Source organism: Siphateles boraxobius, unplaced genomic scaffold (genome assembly GCF_051911475.1).
Source record: "Siphateles boraxobius isolate OS27281-9 unplaced genomic scaffold, OSU_SipBor_1 18, whole genome shotgun sequence".
Classification (NCBI taxonomy): Eukaryota; Metazoa; Chordata; class Actinopteri; order Cypriniformes; family Leuciscidae; genus Siphateles; species Siphateles boraxobius.
Genome location: NW_027508788.1, coordinates 9,314,278 through 9,333,674, shown reverse-complemented (window position 1 = coordinate 9,333,674; position 19,397 = coordinate 9,314,278). Strand labels below are relative to the sequence as shown.

Here is a 19,397-nt window from a genome sequence, read left to right as displayed (position 1 = left end):
GGGTTTACAGTGAACTTTAGAGAGGCTAGCAATAGCAAGCTAGCTTTGAAAGCATAAGATCCAACCCTCCCTTCAGACTGTCTCCAAAACCACTCCTCCTCCAAAACAAATGAGTCTGCAAAGTGTTAAATTACCTGTCTCAAAGCACATAACATTACAACAATAATGAACGTAACGTAGAGTTTTGACTTGTACCCCCTGCGAATTCATTTTGGTGTTAATAGTGTTGCCAAAGAAACGCATAATTCAGAGTCTGATGACGTGAACAAGAGTAGAACATGGGCTGCATTTATATAGCGCTTTCACAGACCCAATGGCCACCAAAGTGCTTTGCATATTTGCCTCACATTCACCCATTCACCGACAGCGGTGTCAGCCATGCAAGGCACCATCCAGCTCGTCGGGAGCAGCAGGGTCTTGCTCATGAACACCTCGACACTTGGTCAGGTGGAAACGGGGATCGAACGACCAACCTTTCGGTTTGTAGACAACCTACATGAATCACTGAACCACTGCCACCCCTAGAACGTCAAAGGATGCCATCTCTTAAAGGGATAGTTCACCCAAAAATGAAAATTCTGTCAGTATTTACTCACCCTCATGTTGTTCCAACCCCGTAAAACCTTCGTTCATCTTCAGAACACGACTTAAAGGTTGTATCAGTGATTTCAGGCCCAAAAATAAATGTCTAACCTTTCCTAATGATCCGCTAGCTGCCCGCCCCATAAGCATGCCGTCAAAAAACCTCGTCTCTGTAGGCAGCCTAGGCTCTGCGATCTGCACACAAAAACAAATGGGACAACCACCACTCAAAACCAAAATAGGGGCGGGTGTTGTGAGGTTTTGCGCTCGTGCACGGCTGGACGCGAAATCGGAGCAACACCCGCCCCTGTCAGTGATTGGTTGGAACACTGTTTATTTTGGTTTTGAGTGGTGGTTGTACCCATTTGTTTTTGTGTGCAGATCGCAGAGCCTAGGCTGCCTACAGAGACGCGGTTTTTGGACGGCATGCTTATGGGGCGGGCAGCTAGCGGATCGTTAGGAAAGATTAGACATTTATTTTTGGGCCAGAAATCACTGATACAACCTTTAAGAAATTTTTGATGAAATCTGAGAGCTGGATCACTCCTCCATACTCCTCCATAGGCTTCTTGAGGGATTGAACTTGCCGGCCCCGAAAAGTTATTACAGACATCGTTAAAATAGTCCAAGTGACTACAGTGGCTCAATCTTAAGTTTATCAAACGACGAGAATACTTTTTGTGCGCAAAAAAACAAAAATAACGACTTTATTTCAACTATTGATTTCCTTCTCTGTGGGCTTCGAGTCAGTTCACTAGTGTAAAAGCGTAGAGCTTCTGTTGTTGTACGTCACACGCATCACAAACATGACCAGCGTCGGCCAATAGTGAGCCTTCGTGTGACGTAGCTCTACGCTATCACACTAAGTTAACTGACTAGAGGCCAACAGAGAAGGAAATGAATAGTTGAAATAAAGTCGTTATTTTTGTTTGTTTTTGCGCACAAAAAGTATTCTCGTCGCTTGATAAACTTAAGATTGAGCCACTGTAGTCACTTGGACTATTTTAACGATGTCTTTAATAACTTTTAGAGGCCGGCAAGTTCCATCCTTTTGAAGCCTATGGTGGAGTATGGAGGAGTGATCCAGCTCTCAGATTACATCAAAAATATCTTAATTCGTGTTCTGAAGATGAACAAAGGTCTTACGGGGTTGGAACAACATGAGGGTGAGTAAATACTGACAGAATTTTCATTTTTGGGTGAACTATCCCTTTAAAAGCAGCATAAGCTGGTTGTTTTGGTTTAGGAGGAACTGTAAAAGTTGGCTGTTGTTTGTTTGCGGCGCTCTGTGACAGTCTGTCTACAGCTCTGCATAGCTTCATGGAACGCACTGATGATGTGTGATGTCTGGGTATGGAAATACATGTTGACATCCTATCATTGTATTTGGACCAAATGTAATAACTGGATGAACATTTTTTGGTCCTGAGACTTCCACATAAAATAATGTATATAAATATATATATATTTAGACCACTTATATTATTGATTGCTATCAGGATGTGAAGAGAGTTGCAACCAGTATAATAAAAAGTGTTTCTGAAAAACAATACCTTTAAAGTCACCACAAAATCAAAATCATCAATTCTTTATCCTTATGGAATATTGCAGTGTTTATTACAAACGATTTATTAGTGCACATCATTAATTTTTAAAGTACATGTGTCCTCGTAAACTTTAATCAAAATATCTTCCCCTCCCTCTTGCAGTAAAATCTCTTCTCTGTTTACTGATGCTAGGGTCGGGCAACCTGTCACTCACATTAGATAAAAGCAATAGCAAACCACAACAATCCAAATAATGATGGACAAAATCAAGTCTTGTCCTACATTTTTTCTAGTTCGAGAAGGTGTTTCAATGAGATATACGTCACAATAGTGAAGAAAAGACTATTGCAATTTTCACTTCATGCCGACTTTAAAGGTGCACTGTATAGAAATGTATACTGGCAGTTATATACTGTTGGTGCAAAATTACAAATGCAAACACTGGATGACACAGTAGAAATAGAAATAATCTATCCACAGGTGCATATGTCCATTTATTCATTGATCTAACATGGCAGCCACTACTAAGGAACCCATCCTATAAAACAGCTTATGGGCACTTATCTGGAGTCTTCATTTTATGTGAGCGCATCTGTAACAAGGTATAATGTTCAGGGAAGAAGGAGGCGGGAACCGGCGAACGTTCAACATAACTTTAATCATAAAATAAACAAACAACAAAATGAAAATAAAGCGGCAGCCCTTCACGGACAACTGACAATTTTAGGCCTGGTCCTCTCTCATCCTTCACTGTAGCCACTCCTACTTTCATCCTTCCGCTGCTTCTCCGTCAGACTCGAGACCGGTGTGGTGCACAGGTGACTCATTAGCACTCGCACCACAAGCCTCGCTCCGTTCACAAGGCTCTCGACTATCATTTCTAACAATGTTGGTTTTTCATGTTTTACGGGGACATTGATAGAAATAATGACGTTTATGCTGTACAAACTGTATATTCTATCACCTAACCCTACCCCTACCCCTACCCCTAAACGCAACCCTTACAGAAAATTCTGTATGTTTACATTTAAAAGATACATCACTTTTTTGATTCATAAGCTGTTTTTCCTCATCGGAACCAAAACTAATATTTTGACCCCATTATGTAGGGTTTAACAGGACCACACACACACACACACACACACACACACACACACACACACACACACACACACACACACACACACACACACACACACTTCAGAGTTTGTTCTGATTCTTTCATTAACCTAACAAAAAACAACTGACATATATGTCCTAAAACGTTGCTATAATAAAAAACGTTTTTTTTTTTTTTTTTTTTGCTTGTCGAATATACATATTATACTTTAATTTGAAAACTATGGATGAATGAAAGACTTTTATTATAAAGCTCGGTGTGAGTGAGGCAAAGGAAGTCGACCCACAGACTGGTTTCACATTTCTCTTGAACGCAAACAACACTGGCGTCCGGGCGCTGCTGCGGTACCAGTCGTGACCGCCCGACTGCTCAGCTTTTCACGGCTCACAGATGTAATTCGTCGCGTACCACGGACTGGAACCGACCAATTCACACCCATTCACAACCGGGCCACGGTTAGGACATATTCTGCACAATCATACTGTCAAAATATCAGCGACTTTTTCGAAGTCACTCGGCCAGCTAACGCGCGTTAGCAGGTTAGATGTGATTTTCAGAGGCGCAGAGAGCCAGTATAGGAGCAGCTCCGCGATGTTTTTGTGCTTGGATCGTTAGTTTGTCACATTGAGACGATATCAATTGTTTGATTTGGTTTTGAAATGGACGTGTTGACACCTGTATGACGGATCATTGCTCGGAGTAACGCTGATCTGAGCGCTGCTGAGTTGGCTAACTTAACTGGAAGAAGCAGCTCAATAACTTGCCCTACTAAAGTTGTTGTGTGTTCTAAGTGGGACTTCCATGTCTTTCCTCGGGCTTGTGAAGAGGAAAACAGGACTTAAGTTTTGACATTACAGATGCACAACAATATACAGCCGAACATTTATAGTTAGGGATACATTAAGGACCCTTTTGCCACCCGGCCTAATAAACTTGTGAGTCCTCGGACTCGATTTTGCACATTTGTGCTGGGAACAATATTGTTGTATTTCATTAGCTGACGGGTTCAAATTAATCTGACTATGTTTCAATGCTGTAATTCCCACGAAATCTCACTAGTTTAATTTCAGAAAATCACACAGGAAGTTGACATTCAATGCGGACACTCGCCGATAGGGTTTGTCGAAAGTTTTAAGTGAAATTCGTCTTCCTGTCGAAATTGACTATGACTTAATGACAGGACTTTTTTACTAATCTGTGCTGATTTGGGGGTCTCACACCGAGCTCAGGATCTCTTTACAAGTTGGACTTTGGACACTTCTCATCGTGCTGTGCCGATGCCACATTTGATTGAATTGTGAGAGCTGTGAACACGTTCAGTTTCAGAAAATACTGTCAAATTCAACCTCAGAATATGTCGACGAGGACACCACTGTTACCCATGATTGACCACTCCACTGGCCAGGTGAGTCCCATCTGTTTTCAAAAACATGGAAGACTATCGACCCATACACTGGTTAAGTTTTGTTCGTTTAAACATTACTTGCTTTGTATAACAAGCTTTGGTTTTCTTTCATTACTATATTGTCATGTCAGATTTTGGCCTGGTTAGCTAGAATAAAACACAGGAGCTTATGATTATCTAGTTTAACTATCAGCACTGGGAAAAACCTCTTTAGCGGCTTATTTTTGACTGGAAAACGACGTATTAAGAAAATGTTTTTTTTTATTATTATTGTTGTACAGACAGGAAACGCTCTTGACCAATAGTTTATATCTTTACCACAAATAGAAGAGACTTGTTTTAAAATGTCATGAGTTCAGTCTAGATATTATTTTGATATGTTGTTATGAATTTTTCTGTTAGTGTTTGAGAAGATATAGGCTAAATCACCAGTTTACTTTTCTTACTCGCATTGCAAGTTCAGTGGTTGGGAATTCAGTGTAAATTCCGTGTAGCCTATGTGTATTTGCCTTGTTCTGCTTTGTACTTGAAGTTAAATTTATTTGTATAGCTCTTTGCTGAATACACATCGTTTCAATGCAGATTTTTAAAGAAAATTTTGATAATATACAGTAGTATACATTTTGCAACAATATAAACAATCAAACAGTTGAGATTTGCTATATAGGCTAGTTTATTTTGCTTTACACAGGTCACTGAAGTTTGCCAAGTAAGACTTGTTCCTGGATTAACATATTTAGTTGATCCTGCAACATAAAATGTAGTCCCACCCCTAAATTTAACCCTACCCATAAAATCAGAGGGAAATGATGTAGAAGCACCTAACATTTGGTTTAAGCGTACTCTTGACATAAACTGTAAACTTATCCATCAAATCTGATTGGTTGATTGGAATGTTTTTCCATGATCAACACCCTTTACTCAAAGTACTCTATGTATGTGGATGAAGTTGGATGTACGCATGTATCTAACTTTATATAGAGAGCTGTGCACTGTGCAGTAATGTATTTGACATTTTGTGATGATATAAACAATCAAACAGGTGAGATTTGCTATAAAGTATATTTTGCATATGTGGATGACAATAACAGTTGGATATACTTATAGTAGTTGTAGGTTGGAGTTATAACTACTTTATAAAGACATTTTTGGGTGAAGTTGGGTCAGTAGTTTTTAAAATGATGTGTTTGTTGGCGGAGGATTTGGTGCGCAACATCCTGCAACAACACTGACAAATATCTAATCTTAAAATGTGTGGTCAGTACCCCCTCTCCCTCTACACAGATTAGCCTACGCGTGAGCACGAATGTTAAAGAAAGTAAAAAGTGAGCGTGCATTTAAAAGCGATTTAAATACACCGCATATTGATAGCTGCTCCCTGATGCGTGCAAATTATAGGCCTATATACACAAAGTAAGGTCGTAAATTTAAAAGCGAAAGTTAAAAGCTAGCATGAATTCAGAAGAGAACCCCCCTGTGTTATTGGTAATATTGGTGTTGTCACAAGTTTATACTAAATATATATTAGTGGTGTATTTTAAACTGAGCTCACAGATCTTGAAACCTGAAATGGTTTGAATGGTCTTAAACCCATGGAAGGAACACTAATAGCTTGTTTCTGAGGGCAGTTTTAACCAAAAAGACTGATCCTCTTTCAGTGACTCACTGGCAGAATTGTACCAACTGTAAGCAGCTTGCAGTTGAAATCTCATGGGACTGAGTTGAAGTCAGTTTGAGTGTAAGGTTTGTTTATAGTGGAGATGAAATGTTTGCCGAAATGTGTGTCTTGCTAATTCATACCCAATCGTCCTGTGATTTGCAGTCTGAAAAGGTTGGTCAGCACTTTTCCCTCAAGAACCTTTCTTGTGGTTTGGGGGAATCAAGTATAATCTGTTTGGCCTGCATGTAGTGTAATGATTTTAATCATCTCAGGCTGCTCTCCGTGTAAATTTTTTTTTTAGGTCAGATAAAGACTTATTTTATTTACTCCTGAAGCAATGCTAGGAGTTGTGGCTCTGTTTATCTGGGCAAGATTTGTGACCCGCAGCCCTGTCATCTGGACTGGCATTTCCAGTTGGGCATGGTTTGGGGAGTGTCACTGGAGATGTGTTTTTATTTTGTATGTTTAGTTAATTTGATTGCACAATGTGTTTTTTCAAGCCTTACTTGACCAGATACTTGTGAGTCTAGAAGGTTATGGGAGAAAATAACAATTTTGTGTAATATTTCCTACAAAACAATCATGATTTTGAATTGTCATCCTTCACAGGCCTCAACACTAAGGATTTTTTCTACTGGCCCAGTCCGGCCAGAGGTTAAATTTTTTACTTGCCCTGCCAAAATGTTTATGGACTCCAACAGAAAAAAGTAATTAATAAATAATCGAGGCTTGAAATTCGGCATGGGTTATGGGTATTACGCATATTTTGAATCATTCCCGCTGGCCTTGCTCTTATGATGCGGGAAACTCCCTCAAACATTCATTCCCTTTATCATGTGGGTTGTATTAATGAATCCACACAGATTATAAGATCAAATCAGTCATTTTAAAACTTTCTGCAAGACGCAATTTCACAAACCGCTTAAGTGATTTAGCGGTGCTGCGTCTTCTCTCTTTCTCAAAATGGGTTGCACAAGGCAAGCGTCAAGTGCGCTGCACGCCGCAAAACCAGACTCTCGTTTCGGAGTCAAGACAGTTGGCTGAATTCTCACTTGCACAATTGGGCCAATGTTGCATCATCATTGATGTTTATCGTTTGCACGTCTTTTTAAATCTTACCAATTTAAACATTCAAGCGATTTTTGATTTTAAACTTCAGTACTCCCTTGCTCTCTGAGCGATGATTTTCTCTGTGCACAATACATAAAGCCGCAACCTCGTAAACACAGTCGGTTATGTCTTAAACATAAACTGTTGAGAAATGCATGTAATGAAAACGGTATAATGGATCTGTGCAATAGCTCTTAAAGTGAAAGCAGCCTAATGTGTTTGTCATTAATTCTGATAAAACAATTAAAGATTGCTTAGATTAATTGTTAGAATCAGGATTAATAATAGTATTTAATTTATACAGGACTAAAAGACTATCCAGTGTTATTTTTACATTTAATTACTTTATTCAGTTTCTGTAGTATTTCTGAATACTAGTGTTAGACCTACGAAAAAAACGTTTCTCTTTATTTCTCTCAATTTAATTTGTACATTTATACTACTGTATTTATTTACGTTTTTCAATTTAATTCAAAGATTGAAATCAAGCTTCATTGGGTTGTGTAAACACTTGAGCAACAAAATTACCCCATTGTAAAAACACAAGTGAGCAAACATTTAGGTGAGGTAAATTAAAAAAATTTCTGGAAATGCACCCCCCCCCATAAGAATCTCCTAAGGGGAGAATCCCCCCCCAATTCAGGCCTGCCTTGTTAGTGTTTTAGATCCAACTACTAGTTTAACTAAACTATGCCTTTTATGTAGGGGTTAAGTACAGAAATAGAAATCAAATGTAAAATATCACTGCATAGTCTTTATTAGCCCTTATTACATTTATTCGCGCGATGTGAGACATCTTACGCATAATGTGAGACATGACGTTCTGAGTGCCGCCTCTCTCAGCCCGCGAATACTCTTTCACATCTCCCTGAGCTTGAACGGACATATACACACAAAATTGTCAAAATGCCAGTCTCGTGGTGTACCGAACTGAGAGACCTCAGGTACTTTTGCGTCTGCTTGCGCTCGAATATATAAGTTGGCAAGGCTTAAAAATTCGCAATTTATCAACTTCCGTGAAGATGCAGCACTGGCTGAACACCGATCTAACACCGATCGGGCAAGTGACAGTTCCATTAACTGGCCCCAGTCTCTTTCACGGTGGCACCGAGTGGCATCGGGGAGTCCTTATTGTCGAGCCCTGCTTCAGTAGTTTTAGTCTCAGTAGTCTGCTTTGCCACTGAAAAACAAAAACAAATTCTCATTTGAGTTTAAGTTAAAATGTTTTTCAGTCATGTGCTGTAGCAGATCACCTGTAGTTTGAGCTTGACTCGGGCATCTCAGTCTCTCTAAGTCTGAAGCGATGTAGCATTTCACCAATGGGGGATGTTCAGCTGCCGTCTATTTGTGTACTGGCTGCTACCTCCCTCCTCTTGAAATAGTCATGTTGTGATAAAAATACTGATAAATGACAAGCTGGCTCAAACCCCTCCTTAATTTCCCCCTCCCCCTTGTGCCAGTCTACCCTGCTGTTTTCCCCAGCGTCTTAGACAGTTGCCCTCATTCGGAGCCTCTGCTTCTCCTTGACCTTCTAATGCATGGAGCGCCAATTATGAACATGGTTGTGAGCTGTCGCTCAGTAAAATGTCTTCTTTTGGGTCTGCGTTGTGTCTTCGGGGTTGTTTTCATATCCTAGTCAGATATTAGTCATTCACGCGGACTTGAGTGTCTTCCTTCAAGCCTTTGTAATTAAAAACCGGCAATTCAATAGGATGTGTGCGCCATGTGTAGCTGCTCTTTAACCAATGGGACCTTCCTGACACTACCGTGACAAAGTTGCCTCCCAGACAACTTGTTTGGTTCTGTTTACATATAGGGGAGAGTGGGGTAAGATGTGCCACTTTTTACTGATGTTGTCTTCTAGGGAAGAGAAGGAGAAATTTCAGGATGTTTGCTATCATCTGAAATTAGATTAACACGTCTGTAGTGTAGGGCAACTCTAAGATGTGTTGTACATGGGTTAATTAAATAATTTTTCAATATGTTAGCAATTTACGTTTAATAAAATTGAGCACGAATGAGGAAGAAAAAACAAAACAAAAATATGCTAGGTCCCGCCCTAGGACATACTGTCGTGAAATACTAGCCTATTAGTTGAGCTATTGGCAATGCTAACCCCAAAGCTTAACACATTACCCCACTTTTAACATGTGATAAATAAATATATTTTTTACATTCATAGCTTTATTATTTCTTATATAATTTTTTTATTGTAAACAGTAAATGCATATAAATGGTGAATTGCTGTATAAAAAAAATATAGATTTTGCTTTTCAACTGCCATGTAGAATGTATGTGATTACCTCTTTATTTACAAGTAACACAAACACTTTTCCTTGTGTGTGTGTGTGAGATGTCAACTGCAGGGCTCTATTAGAAGAGAGGCCGAAGGCTGAGGTGAGCATACAATGAAAAGAACATTTTGAGCAAGAGATCTCCATAGCAACATGAAACTTCAGAGTTACGCCATGAAGGTGAATGCAGTTGAATCTTAGCAACACTACTGTGACACCTCAGTCATTTTCTGAAATAATGTTTTTTAGTTGGTTTTTATGCGTTACATACTGTGCCAATAAAACAAACCCCTTCTGAACGTTTGTCAGCTCTGACGTCTGTGTTAGGCCCTCGGTAACTAGGCAATAAACGTCAGTGGTGACAAACGCTGAAACTAATCTTGCTTAGAACACCCTCAGATTGTTCATTGAGGAATCGGAGAACTCCAACCGGTTTGACTGATGATATAATGAGGAGTCTTAAGTCTTGATGAACTATAAGTCTAGTAGTGGAATGGCTCAAATGAAGGGTTGTGTATTGTAGATGTGGAGCTGGATCATCTGGTTGGTTTTCCCACTGGTGCTAGGTTAAAGACAATAAAGGTGTTGGGCAAAACTGGTTTTTCTAGGAGACAGGTAGAGCTAGTTAATTTGTAGCAGAGTGGAAACACATAGTTTGTATGCTGCCTTCTTTCTTTGGTTATAAAGATGATTTTAATTGATAAGCGTCTGTCCATTTCTTAGGGTTTGATTTGTCTTTGAATGAGCAGGATTCCTGGCCTATTCTGTGGCAGAAATAATGAGTGTTTTATAGACATTTATTAATGGGTGTGGCACTGAACTGAACTGATTTTGGCAGATGTTGTTATGAAATCACGGCAGAACTCTGTTTTTGTTTTGTTATAACTTTTACCATTTACTTTCTTCCAGAGACCCAATAAAAAGGGACGGACCATGCACATAGACCGTGTGTCATGGATGCAGGTTGTTTCAGCTCAGTTGAGACAACAAATTGAAATCGATTTGAGGCTGTAAATGTGTGTTCGAGTCCAAGATTTTATCTTGTACAAATTATTGGGAGAGTCGTGCATTGATCTTTGACACAAAACAATTACTAGACTCATGGCTGACTCACAAAAAATGTCCTGTATTACATTGTGATCATGTTTGGAGAGTCTTGAAAGTTTGTGTCCAGAAGAGATTTGTAAAACCTCATCACACATGACAGAAATATATTACCCTGATCTCATAACATGCTAAATTTAATCTTGATGTAAGAAGTTTACTGTAATGTGAAAATTAGTCATAAACGGTTTAAAAATAATTAGCAGTAGTTTGAGTAAAATTAGTAAGTCAATCATGTCAATTAGATAAAAATAAGACAAAATTAAAGTGACCGGTTGCCTAGTTTTAACTATAGTTTTATTGGACATTTTTTCCAGTTATAAAAGGTATACTTTTATACACTGCTAAAAAAATAGAGAGTAAAATAAGAACATTTCTAATGATCTTAGAGGCCTATTCTCTGATTAATTTTTTAAAATAAATTTTATTTAATGTATGCTCTTCAATTATTCTAAATTCCAATATTTAAATAAAGTCCTGTAAGTTGGTATGATAAACATTTTATACTGATTAGAATTCTACTTTAATTTCCTTAGGTTTAGTTTTTGTCTAATTTTTTTTCTCATTTTATTATTATTTGTCTGTAGAGTAAAGCTTAAGTCATAATTTGTTGCCAACCTAATTCTCCAGTGGTATTTACCGTAATGATTAATATAATTAATTCAATGTTCTGATTATAGTTTTGTTGAATGCTAATCCCTGAAATAATTGAGTCTAACATCCACTTTTTTTTACAGTAAGCTCTTTAATCTCTTCAATTCCTTTAAAATGTAGTCCCTCTTCTACATAAGTAAGGCTGCAATGACATCATTCATCTAGCGTTCTTGTATATTTGACTCATTGCTAGTGGATCAGATTAACTGGAGAAACCTTCAGAAGGGCTCAGTCTGCAGTTTGTCTTCCTCCAATCCGTTCCATTGTCTTGTTTCCCAGCTGTCCGGGCATGTCAGCTTTCGTTTCCAGAGGGCTTCTTGAAGCCTTGTCTTGCTCCACCAGCCACTCCTCCTGACAAACCCAGACACGTCGCTTCCTGTGTATGACCTGGAACCCAAATCATTTTGGCTTTTTCTTCTCTCCTCTCTCTCTCACTCTCCTCTATTACTGTACTTCCGGGAATTAGCTTGACTTCCTGTTATGCCGCAGTGTGTGAGGAAGCTGCTTTTCCCAGCTCGGTCCCCCAGAGTGATCAGCATGTGGATCTTATTTTAGGCAGAGACCTCCTGGCCCCTGATGTCCTCCTCAGGGTTATTCGTCTACTGCTATCAACGCTGGTTTTTTTGTTTTGAAACCAGCCTGGAGTATCTGTCCTCGGTTCTGTCATGAGCCCTTAGATTAAACTCTTTGCAGAAGGTATTTTTATGGACCCAGAAGCTAAAAACTAGAGGTACATTGTTCTGATGACTGAATTAAATTAGTATAGACACTGAAATTAAATTACAGGTGGTTAATATTAACTAGAACAGGTGGGTTATAGTAGTGCTGGGCGGTTTGACCAAAAATTGATATCACGTTTTTTTTTTTCAAAATTATGCCGGTTTCCGGTTTATGCCGTTTTTTTTTTTTCATAAATAGTCAGGTGTTCAATGCATTTTCTACTGGTTGAGAGAGGTATTACTGCAGTAAATTGACTTAGGATGGTCTATTTTACTGTCATTAGTGAATATTGTAGAATAATTCTACTACACTAGTAATACAGGTTTGCATGGCCCCAGAAAATTATGCTGTTGTTTACAAATAAGAGCCATTCATGATTCTAATGAAGTGAGGAATCAGAATGCAAAGACAATTGCAGTCAAAATACAGAACTTTTATTTTAAACAACACAATTAGAACAACTTGGAATACTTTTGCTAGTTCAAGTACAAGTCCAGGAACATTAGGTGCATTCAAGTAAATATAAAAAGAAAACTTAAACTTGTCTTGCATTGCTTTTGAGGTCTATAAAAAAAAATAGTAAAAAAAAATTATGCAACTTGCATTAGTTATCCTTCAAAAGTATTGCTTCGAAACCAGAACAAACAAAATAAATATAAAGTGCAACTTGGCACACAGGATTATCCTGTATAATGGATGTTCGTGTTGCCGCCTTTGGCGAGAATTTTAGCCCGACAGCACTTACATAAAATGGTTGTTTGGTCGACGTCGGATTTTTGGAAACCAAAAAACCTCCAAACAACAGACCCGGTTCCTCTTTTTGGCACAAGTTGTTCTTCTGTGTCATGTTGTACTAATTCTTCAGCATCCATCGTCCATGTAAAGTAACGGAGCACTGCTGTTTGTTTACCCTCACTCGTCGCTGCTTAGAAGTGCAACATTGTGATGGGTCCGTCGGAAACAGTGTCGCGCAGCGTAACGTTTGTTCCGAACGTTGTCTAATTAAATACACCAGTATGGCGGTTTATTCAAAATCAATATCGTGACGAAATATAAACCGGTTTTCGGTTTGAACCGGTTTACCGCCCAGCACTAGTTTATAGTATAAATTCTTGTGCCATTTGTTTTTGTTATGTGCATGTATGTAAGACCTTTACAATCTCGTGTCAGTGTGCGTACAAGCTCGGACAGCATGTTATGTGACCCAGAAAGAGTTATAGCCAAGTGTTTGCATGTCCTGTCATTCTGTGAGGATTTTTTCATAGATGTATGCACTGTTTTATGTTGTATTTGGACATTCATCTAGATTATTTGCCGAAAGTTGTGGCATTTTTTAAAATATTTTATATATGTTTCAAGGCATGAACAAATTCGAAAACATTACAGAGACACATTTTATGACTTTGGCCGTTCGCATAGGACATGTTCTTTGCACTATTATTTGGTCAATATTTGTTGCTTTTTTCCAGCATCTCGAATTTTTTAGTACGTTATTTGAAGTAAAAAGTGGTTAATCTCTGAAAATATCTCTTGAGACCCTTCATTTTATTTCACTTTGTTGGGCTCTTTCTATCTGTTTTTGAATCCTTTGTGTTGCATGTGTGTTGACTTTGTTGTTAGGTCTAGGCTTTTTTCTCTTAGGTGTTATATTTATTGTGGTGTGCAGAAAGATTTCTGTTTGACTTCTGTTGGTTTTCCCTTGCTGCATCTGTGTTGAAGCGATATAGATTTGGTTAGGTGATGTATGTGTAAATCAGTGTCTGAGCAGCAATGCTGCTGTACTGAAAGTCATAGCTCTGTGTTTGTGTGTGCATTGAGTGTTAATCTCACTGCAGACCCTTACAGTACATCAGCTCATTGTGACGTTCACTCGCTGCAGTATCAGTACACTTCCCTTTTGTCAGGAAGAGGAGGCAAACTTGTTTGTGTGAAGGTGATTGTCTATAACTGGGTGAATCGCACAAAAAAAATTTCTGGGTCATATTTCACACTGAAATGAAGAAAAATCTTACAAAATAATCTTACAATATATAGAATAGCCTAGATATTTTTGTATGCACACATATTTACACACACACACACACACACACACACACACACACACACACACACACACACACACACACACACACACACACACACACTTTGACTTCTGCACTCAAAATTATTCAACCTCCTGAATATAATCCCTCACAACAGCACAAATCTGCAAAACCGGTGATGTCTCAAGCACACCTGATACAACTGATCAAGGGCTTCATTAGTTGCACCAGGTTTGCTTGAGCTAGAACACATGAAATACCTGAACAGGCCAGGTTTGTTGAGTTTCATGTTTGACTGAATGTTACAAACAAGTCAAAAGATTGGTCTGAGAAGTTGACGATTCCACATTACTTAATTTTCTTGATTAAGCATGCAGTTTATTTACTTAATAATTTTAAGGCAACTGATCACTATTTACAGTGTAGCAAAGGCACTTTTCCTAGAGACACCGTTGGAAGCATAATTCGCAGGTTCAAAGTTTAACCCTTTCGCACGTACGATCACACCGGTGTGATCATTCTTGGCTGGTCCCTGGAGCGTACGATCACACCGGTATGATTAGAACGGTCAGTCCATCACGTGATCAACTGTTAAATTCAAACGTGCTTTTGCGCGTTGACTGGCGCTGAGCCAGAGTCGGACGCACTTAGTGCTGTCATATATCACAACTATTGAGTGTTTTCAACCACATAATGTCTGAAACCTAAAATAAACACTTAAATACACATAAGTACAAGCAAAACAATGATTTTGAGTTTGTAAAATACACACTGACGTCTTTGGAAGCGGCAATAATAATCCTTTCCATTATAATAAGACGACACTTTCATTCATATCAGATACACATTGTGTAACTAGCTTTACATTTTACCCTATTCTTCTCCCAGTTCACCGGCCACTTACTTTCATGTATTTCATGAGAAGTAGAGGAATTGACGTGTTGTAAATCCAACAGATTCGATTCTCTGAACTGTGAAACAAACTAACATGGCGCCGCCCATTGCGCATACAGCTCAAATAACGCGATCGTTATAACGGTGTTTAAACAACAAAACACATCCACTTGCACATATTTGACAATCGGAATATCATTGTTTCATGCTATAGCTAATACATTTGTGTATATTTTTAATAAAAAAGGAAAAAATACATAAAAGCAGATTCAGCGCTCTGTTGTGGTTGCGCTGTGTCACGTGACAAGCAATGACGCGTCACCATGGAAACATTAAAGTGACAAGTTCTAAATAACGGTCGCCTTGAAAAACTCACGCTGGGGGGTCAGTTAGAATATTTTAAACTTACTTGTGAAAGGGTTAAGGAACATTGGTTACACTACCTGGATGGAGCAGAAAAAGGAAGCTATCAACGGTTGCAACCAGTTTCTGAGGCAGGTTCAGAAAAACCCTTGAGTGACTGCAAAAGACGACTTGGGTGGCCACAGGCACTGAGGGTTCAGCTTGCATAATAAGGTGCGTACTAAACGCATGTCAGATCTCCAAAACGTACACCACTACTGACCCAAAAGCACAAGAAAAGTTGGCTCCAATTTGCTCAAAGTCATATAATTGAGCCACAGAAGTTTTTGGATACTGTTCAGTGGAGCGATGAAACAAAACTGGAACTTTTCAGACATATGAATTAGCGGTATGTCTGGAGGAAGAAGAATGAAGCTTATTGTGAAAATAACACTTGTCGACTGTGAAGCATGCGGGTGGCTCGGTGATGCTCTGGGGCTGCTTTGCATCCTCTGGCACTGGAAACCTGCAGTGTGTGGAAGGCAGGATGGTTTCATTGAAGTATCAAGAAATGAAAACCAAAAATGAAAATTCTGTCAGTATTTACTCAACCTCATGTTGTTCCAACCCCGTAAGACTTTCGTTCATCTTCAGAACACAATTGAAGATATTTTGATGAAATTTGAGAGCTCGCTCACACCTTCATAGACTTTAATTTAATTTTGCCGGCCCAGAAATGTTATTAAAAACATCTTTAAAATAGTCCAAGTGACTACAGTGGCTCAACCTTAAGTTTATCAAGCGACGAGAATTCTTTTTGTGCGCAAAAAACCCCCAAAAATAACAACTTTATTAAACTATTCATTTTCTTCTGTTTTGGCCTCTGACGTGAGTTGACGAGAGCACCACGACGCATGCCCGAGAACTGAGAAGGTGACTCAAAGACTATCTTTGTTGTTTTTTCTGCCTGTGTAGCGTTCTACTATTTACACCATATAATGGAGTTTTTTTGTCTGTGTTATGAGCATTGTGTATTCCTTATAACCCCTGAGTGACTCGCCACCAGTGATGGGTGTGTTTAGCAGAAGTGAATTCTTCTGGCTCTACGAGGGTGTTATCGGGAAGATGCGTCAAAACTAAATCACAGACCTCATCCGGTGCTTTTTTATGTGACTTGAAATTAAGTTTCTTTAGATGTTTGCCATCCATAGACAAAGGGCACCCTTAGCACACTGACGTACGGACACAAGCCAGACTTCAGGGACAGACTAATATAAACGTGGTGGCAGTAACTGTGTTTTGAAATTGTGCGATGATAGACAATAGAGTATCTGTTTGAATTGATGTACTCACCTCATTGGTCAACAGCCTGTCCTCAAAATCCAGCTCTAATGTGAGCTCATACACAGGGACAGGCCACAATTGATGCTCTGTTCACCAATCAACGCAGAAAGAACCAAAAGTACCTCACACCAGTCAAGAGAAATTCCCATGGTCCAAAACTATTCTCTCACTCACTCATCAGTTTCCTCTTCTTTTTTTCCCCTTGACTGCTGTCTGTCCTGTGTGACCTCTCTCTCTTTTGTTATCTCTGCTGGTCATGCACTGAAATGAAAATGCCTGAAACTGAAAATACTGGTCTGAAAACCAAACTGAAATGTATTCATTTTAAATTAGCCTTTGTTTGGAATAACGGAAGTTCTTTAATTTTAATTGAATTTATTTTGTTGGAGCCTAGATGTTATTGTAGTCAGTAGTCAACAATAAGAAACGGTCCGATTGCCCGAGGCCAGTGTGAAAGACGCTTGAGACAAGTCTTGTCAAATAAATCAGTTCAAGCGCATGAACACACAAACGAATACTCATTTCTGTATATGGCTGGGTGATAAAACGATAATGATAATTATTGCAATATTGACTATTTTTCACACACCGAAAGCGGTCACACAGATGGCCTAAGATGGCGTCTAAGATATTACAATAAATAATTTTTTTTAAACATAATATATTAGAAAACTGTTATTTTAAATTGTAATAATATTTGACAGTATTACTGAATTTTCTTTCTCTGTTTTAGAGTATTTTTTCTGTATCAAACAAATACAGCTTTGGTGAGCATAAGAGACTTCTTTCAAAAGCATTAATAAATCTTACTGACCCCAAACTTTTGAGCAGTAGTATAGATCATTGCTCAGAATGGTCTGTGATATTTGTACAGAAATGTATATCAGATGTTTCTCTTGTATGAGAGAGAGAATTCATCTTATGTGCTACATAAGATAGACTTGTATGCTTTGTGCAGTCATTGGATTATGTTAATAACCAAAAGATTGAACAAAGTAGGTTAAGTTTGCCATTTGTACTTTAAAACAGCTTGAAAATGCAAAAATAAACTGAATATGCAGTCACATTTAAATATTGACTGCAATCTGCTTCTTTAGGCTTTTAGACATTGTGGTTGTCTGAAGAGGTGTTTAAACAACTGTTGGACACGACCTCTCTCCCAACTATATATCATCCATCAACAGCTGCTGTCTACTTGACTAAACCTGAACAATTTAATCAGCTTTTTTTAAGATTAGAAGCTGTTATTGAATGTCAAAGGGTTTTCGGTTCTCATTTTTGGCCAAATTTTTCTGCACGTTTTCTCTCAGGCAAAAACCAAAAAGGATTTCTGATGAAATTGTGGTGCATCCCTAATCTCTGCTCTCTTTCACAGTCTCTTCCTTTTTCTACTTCACTCTTCATCTCTGCCTCTCTCTGCATGTCTGCTTGGTGCGAGAATCAGATGGTGACTGGCGACAGTCCTATCGAATCAGAATCGCTTGAGCTCCGATAAGGATATTAAATAAAGCAGTGCTCTGTAAACCTCCCATCTGTGCGTTTAAGTTCAACTTTCATAACCGTTCCCAGGTGAAGAACTGTGGTCTGGAATAGTAAAAAAAAAAAAAAACCCCGGCCTAAACAATTTTCTTCCTCTCTCTCCCTTTGCAGTCTTACTCCGACTCAAAGCCCGGAGGGCGCTGCATCATGCCCCTCTCCACAACAGACGAGCAGCCCCACATCGGCTGCTACAGGCTCCTGAAAACCATCGGCAAAGGCAACTTCGCCAAGGTCAAACTGGCCAAGCATGTCCTCACTGGCAGAGAGGTGAGGATTAAGTTTGAGTTTAACCCCCATAGAAAAATATGACAAGGCAAAAGCCGTTGGCTGTTTAATTGGTATGTTATTTTTTAGATGAGTGGAATGTCTTTGAATCATTTGTCTGATCTCCAAAATGCAGATGATGATTGATGATAAACATGCAACTCATTTGTTAGCTCAAATCTGACACCTAAGTAACAGCCGCAGCCTGTTGTAGAATGTAGAAATGGCAATATTTCCTAATAACATTAAATTGTATTATTGTTGGTATCGGTTATTGCACACAGGTTATCGGGTTTAATTTGCAAACACTGTAAAATATTTGAATTTAAAACACTTAATTACACAACTTGGAAAAAGTGAAGAAATCCTATAAAATACGTTTTCTGACATTTATTTTGATAAAGTCTGCATGTAATAGAAAATCACCCTTTTTTCTAAGTGCATATTATTGATCTTATTGTGATTCCATCCGTACATGTTTTAAAAAAAAGACATTTTTTATTGAAATATCATGACTCAACAGTCTTCTCTTTGGTTACCTATGCCAGACTTCTCCAATAGTTGTCTTCTTAAACTCTGCTTACAATCAACTGCAAGCTCACATTTACATCTGTCGCCATCCAATCAACTACCAGCAAATTGACCCCCGCCCCCGCTACTTGAAAAAGTCCCTGCCCAATGTTTTTTTTTTCAACAATTAAAGTGCAAGCTGCAAATTACCATTACACACAACACAATGAGGTTTTGTAAGCTCATTGTAAATTACACAAATACTT

The 19,397-nt window shown here is 38.7% G+C and overlaps 1 protein-coding gene across 28 annotated transcripts in view; it reads left to right on the top strand.

The window, feature by feature from the left end:
* The first annotated feature begins 3,507 nt into the window (after positions 1-3,507).
* mark2a (MAP/microtubule affinity-regulating kinase 2a) overlaps positions 3,508-19,397 on the top strand; it is a 38,610-nt gene continuing 22,720 nt past the window's right edge. For 25 of the 28 annotated variants that reach the window (XM_077233343.1, XM_077233335.1, XM_077233324.1 and 22 more), the window contains exons 1-2: positions 3,541-4,654; positions 18,469-18,624. In XM_077233343.1, the coding sequence (XP_077089458.1) occupies positions 4,604-4,654; positions 18,469-18,624 (207 nt within the window). In that variant the 5' untranslated portion in view covers positions 3,541-4,603. Of the gene's footprint in view, positions 4,655-18,468; positions 18,625-19,397 lie in introns of all 28 variants that reach the window. The other 3 variants (XM_077233339.1, XM_077233336.1, XM_077233317.1) reach the window with 3 other exon arrangements.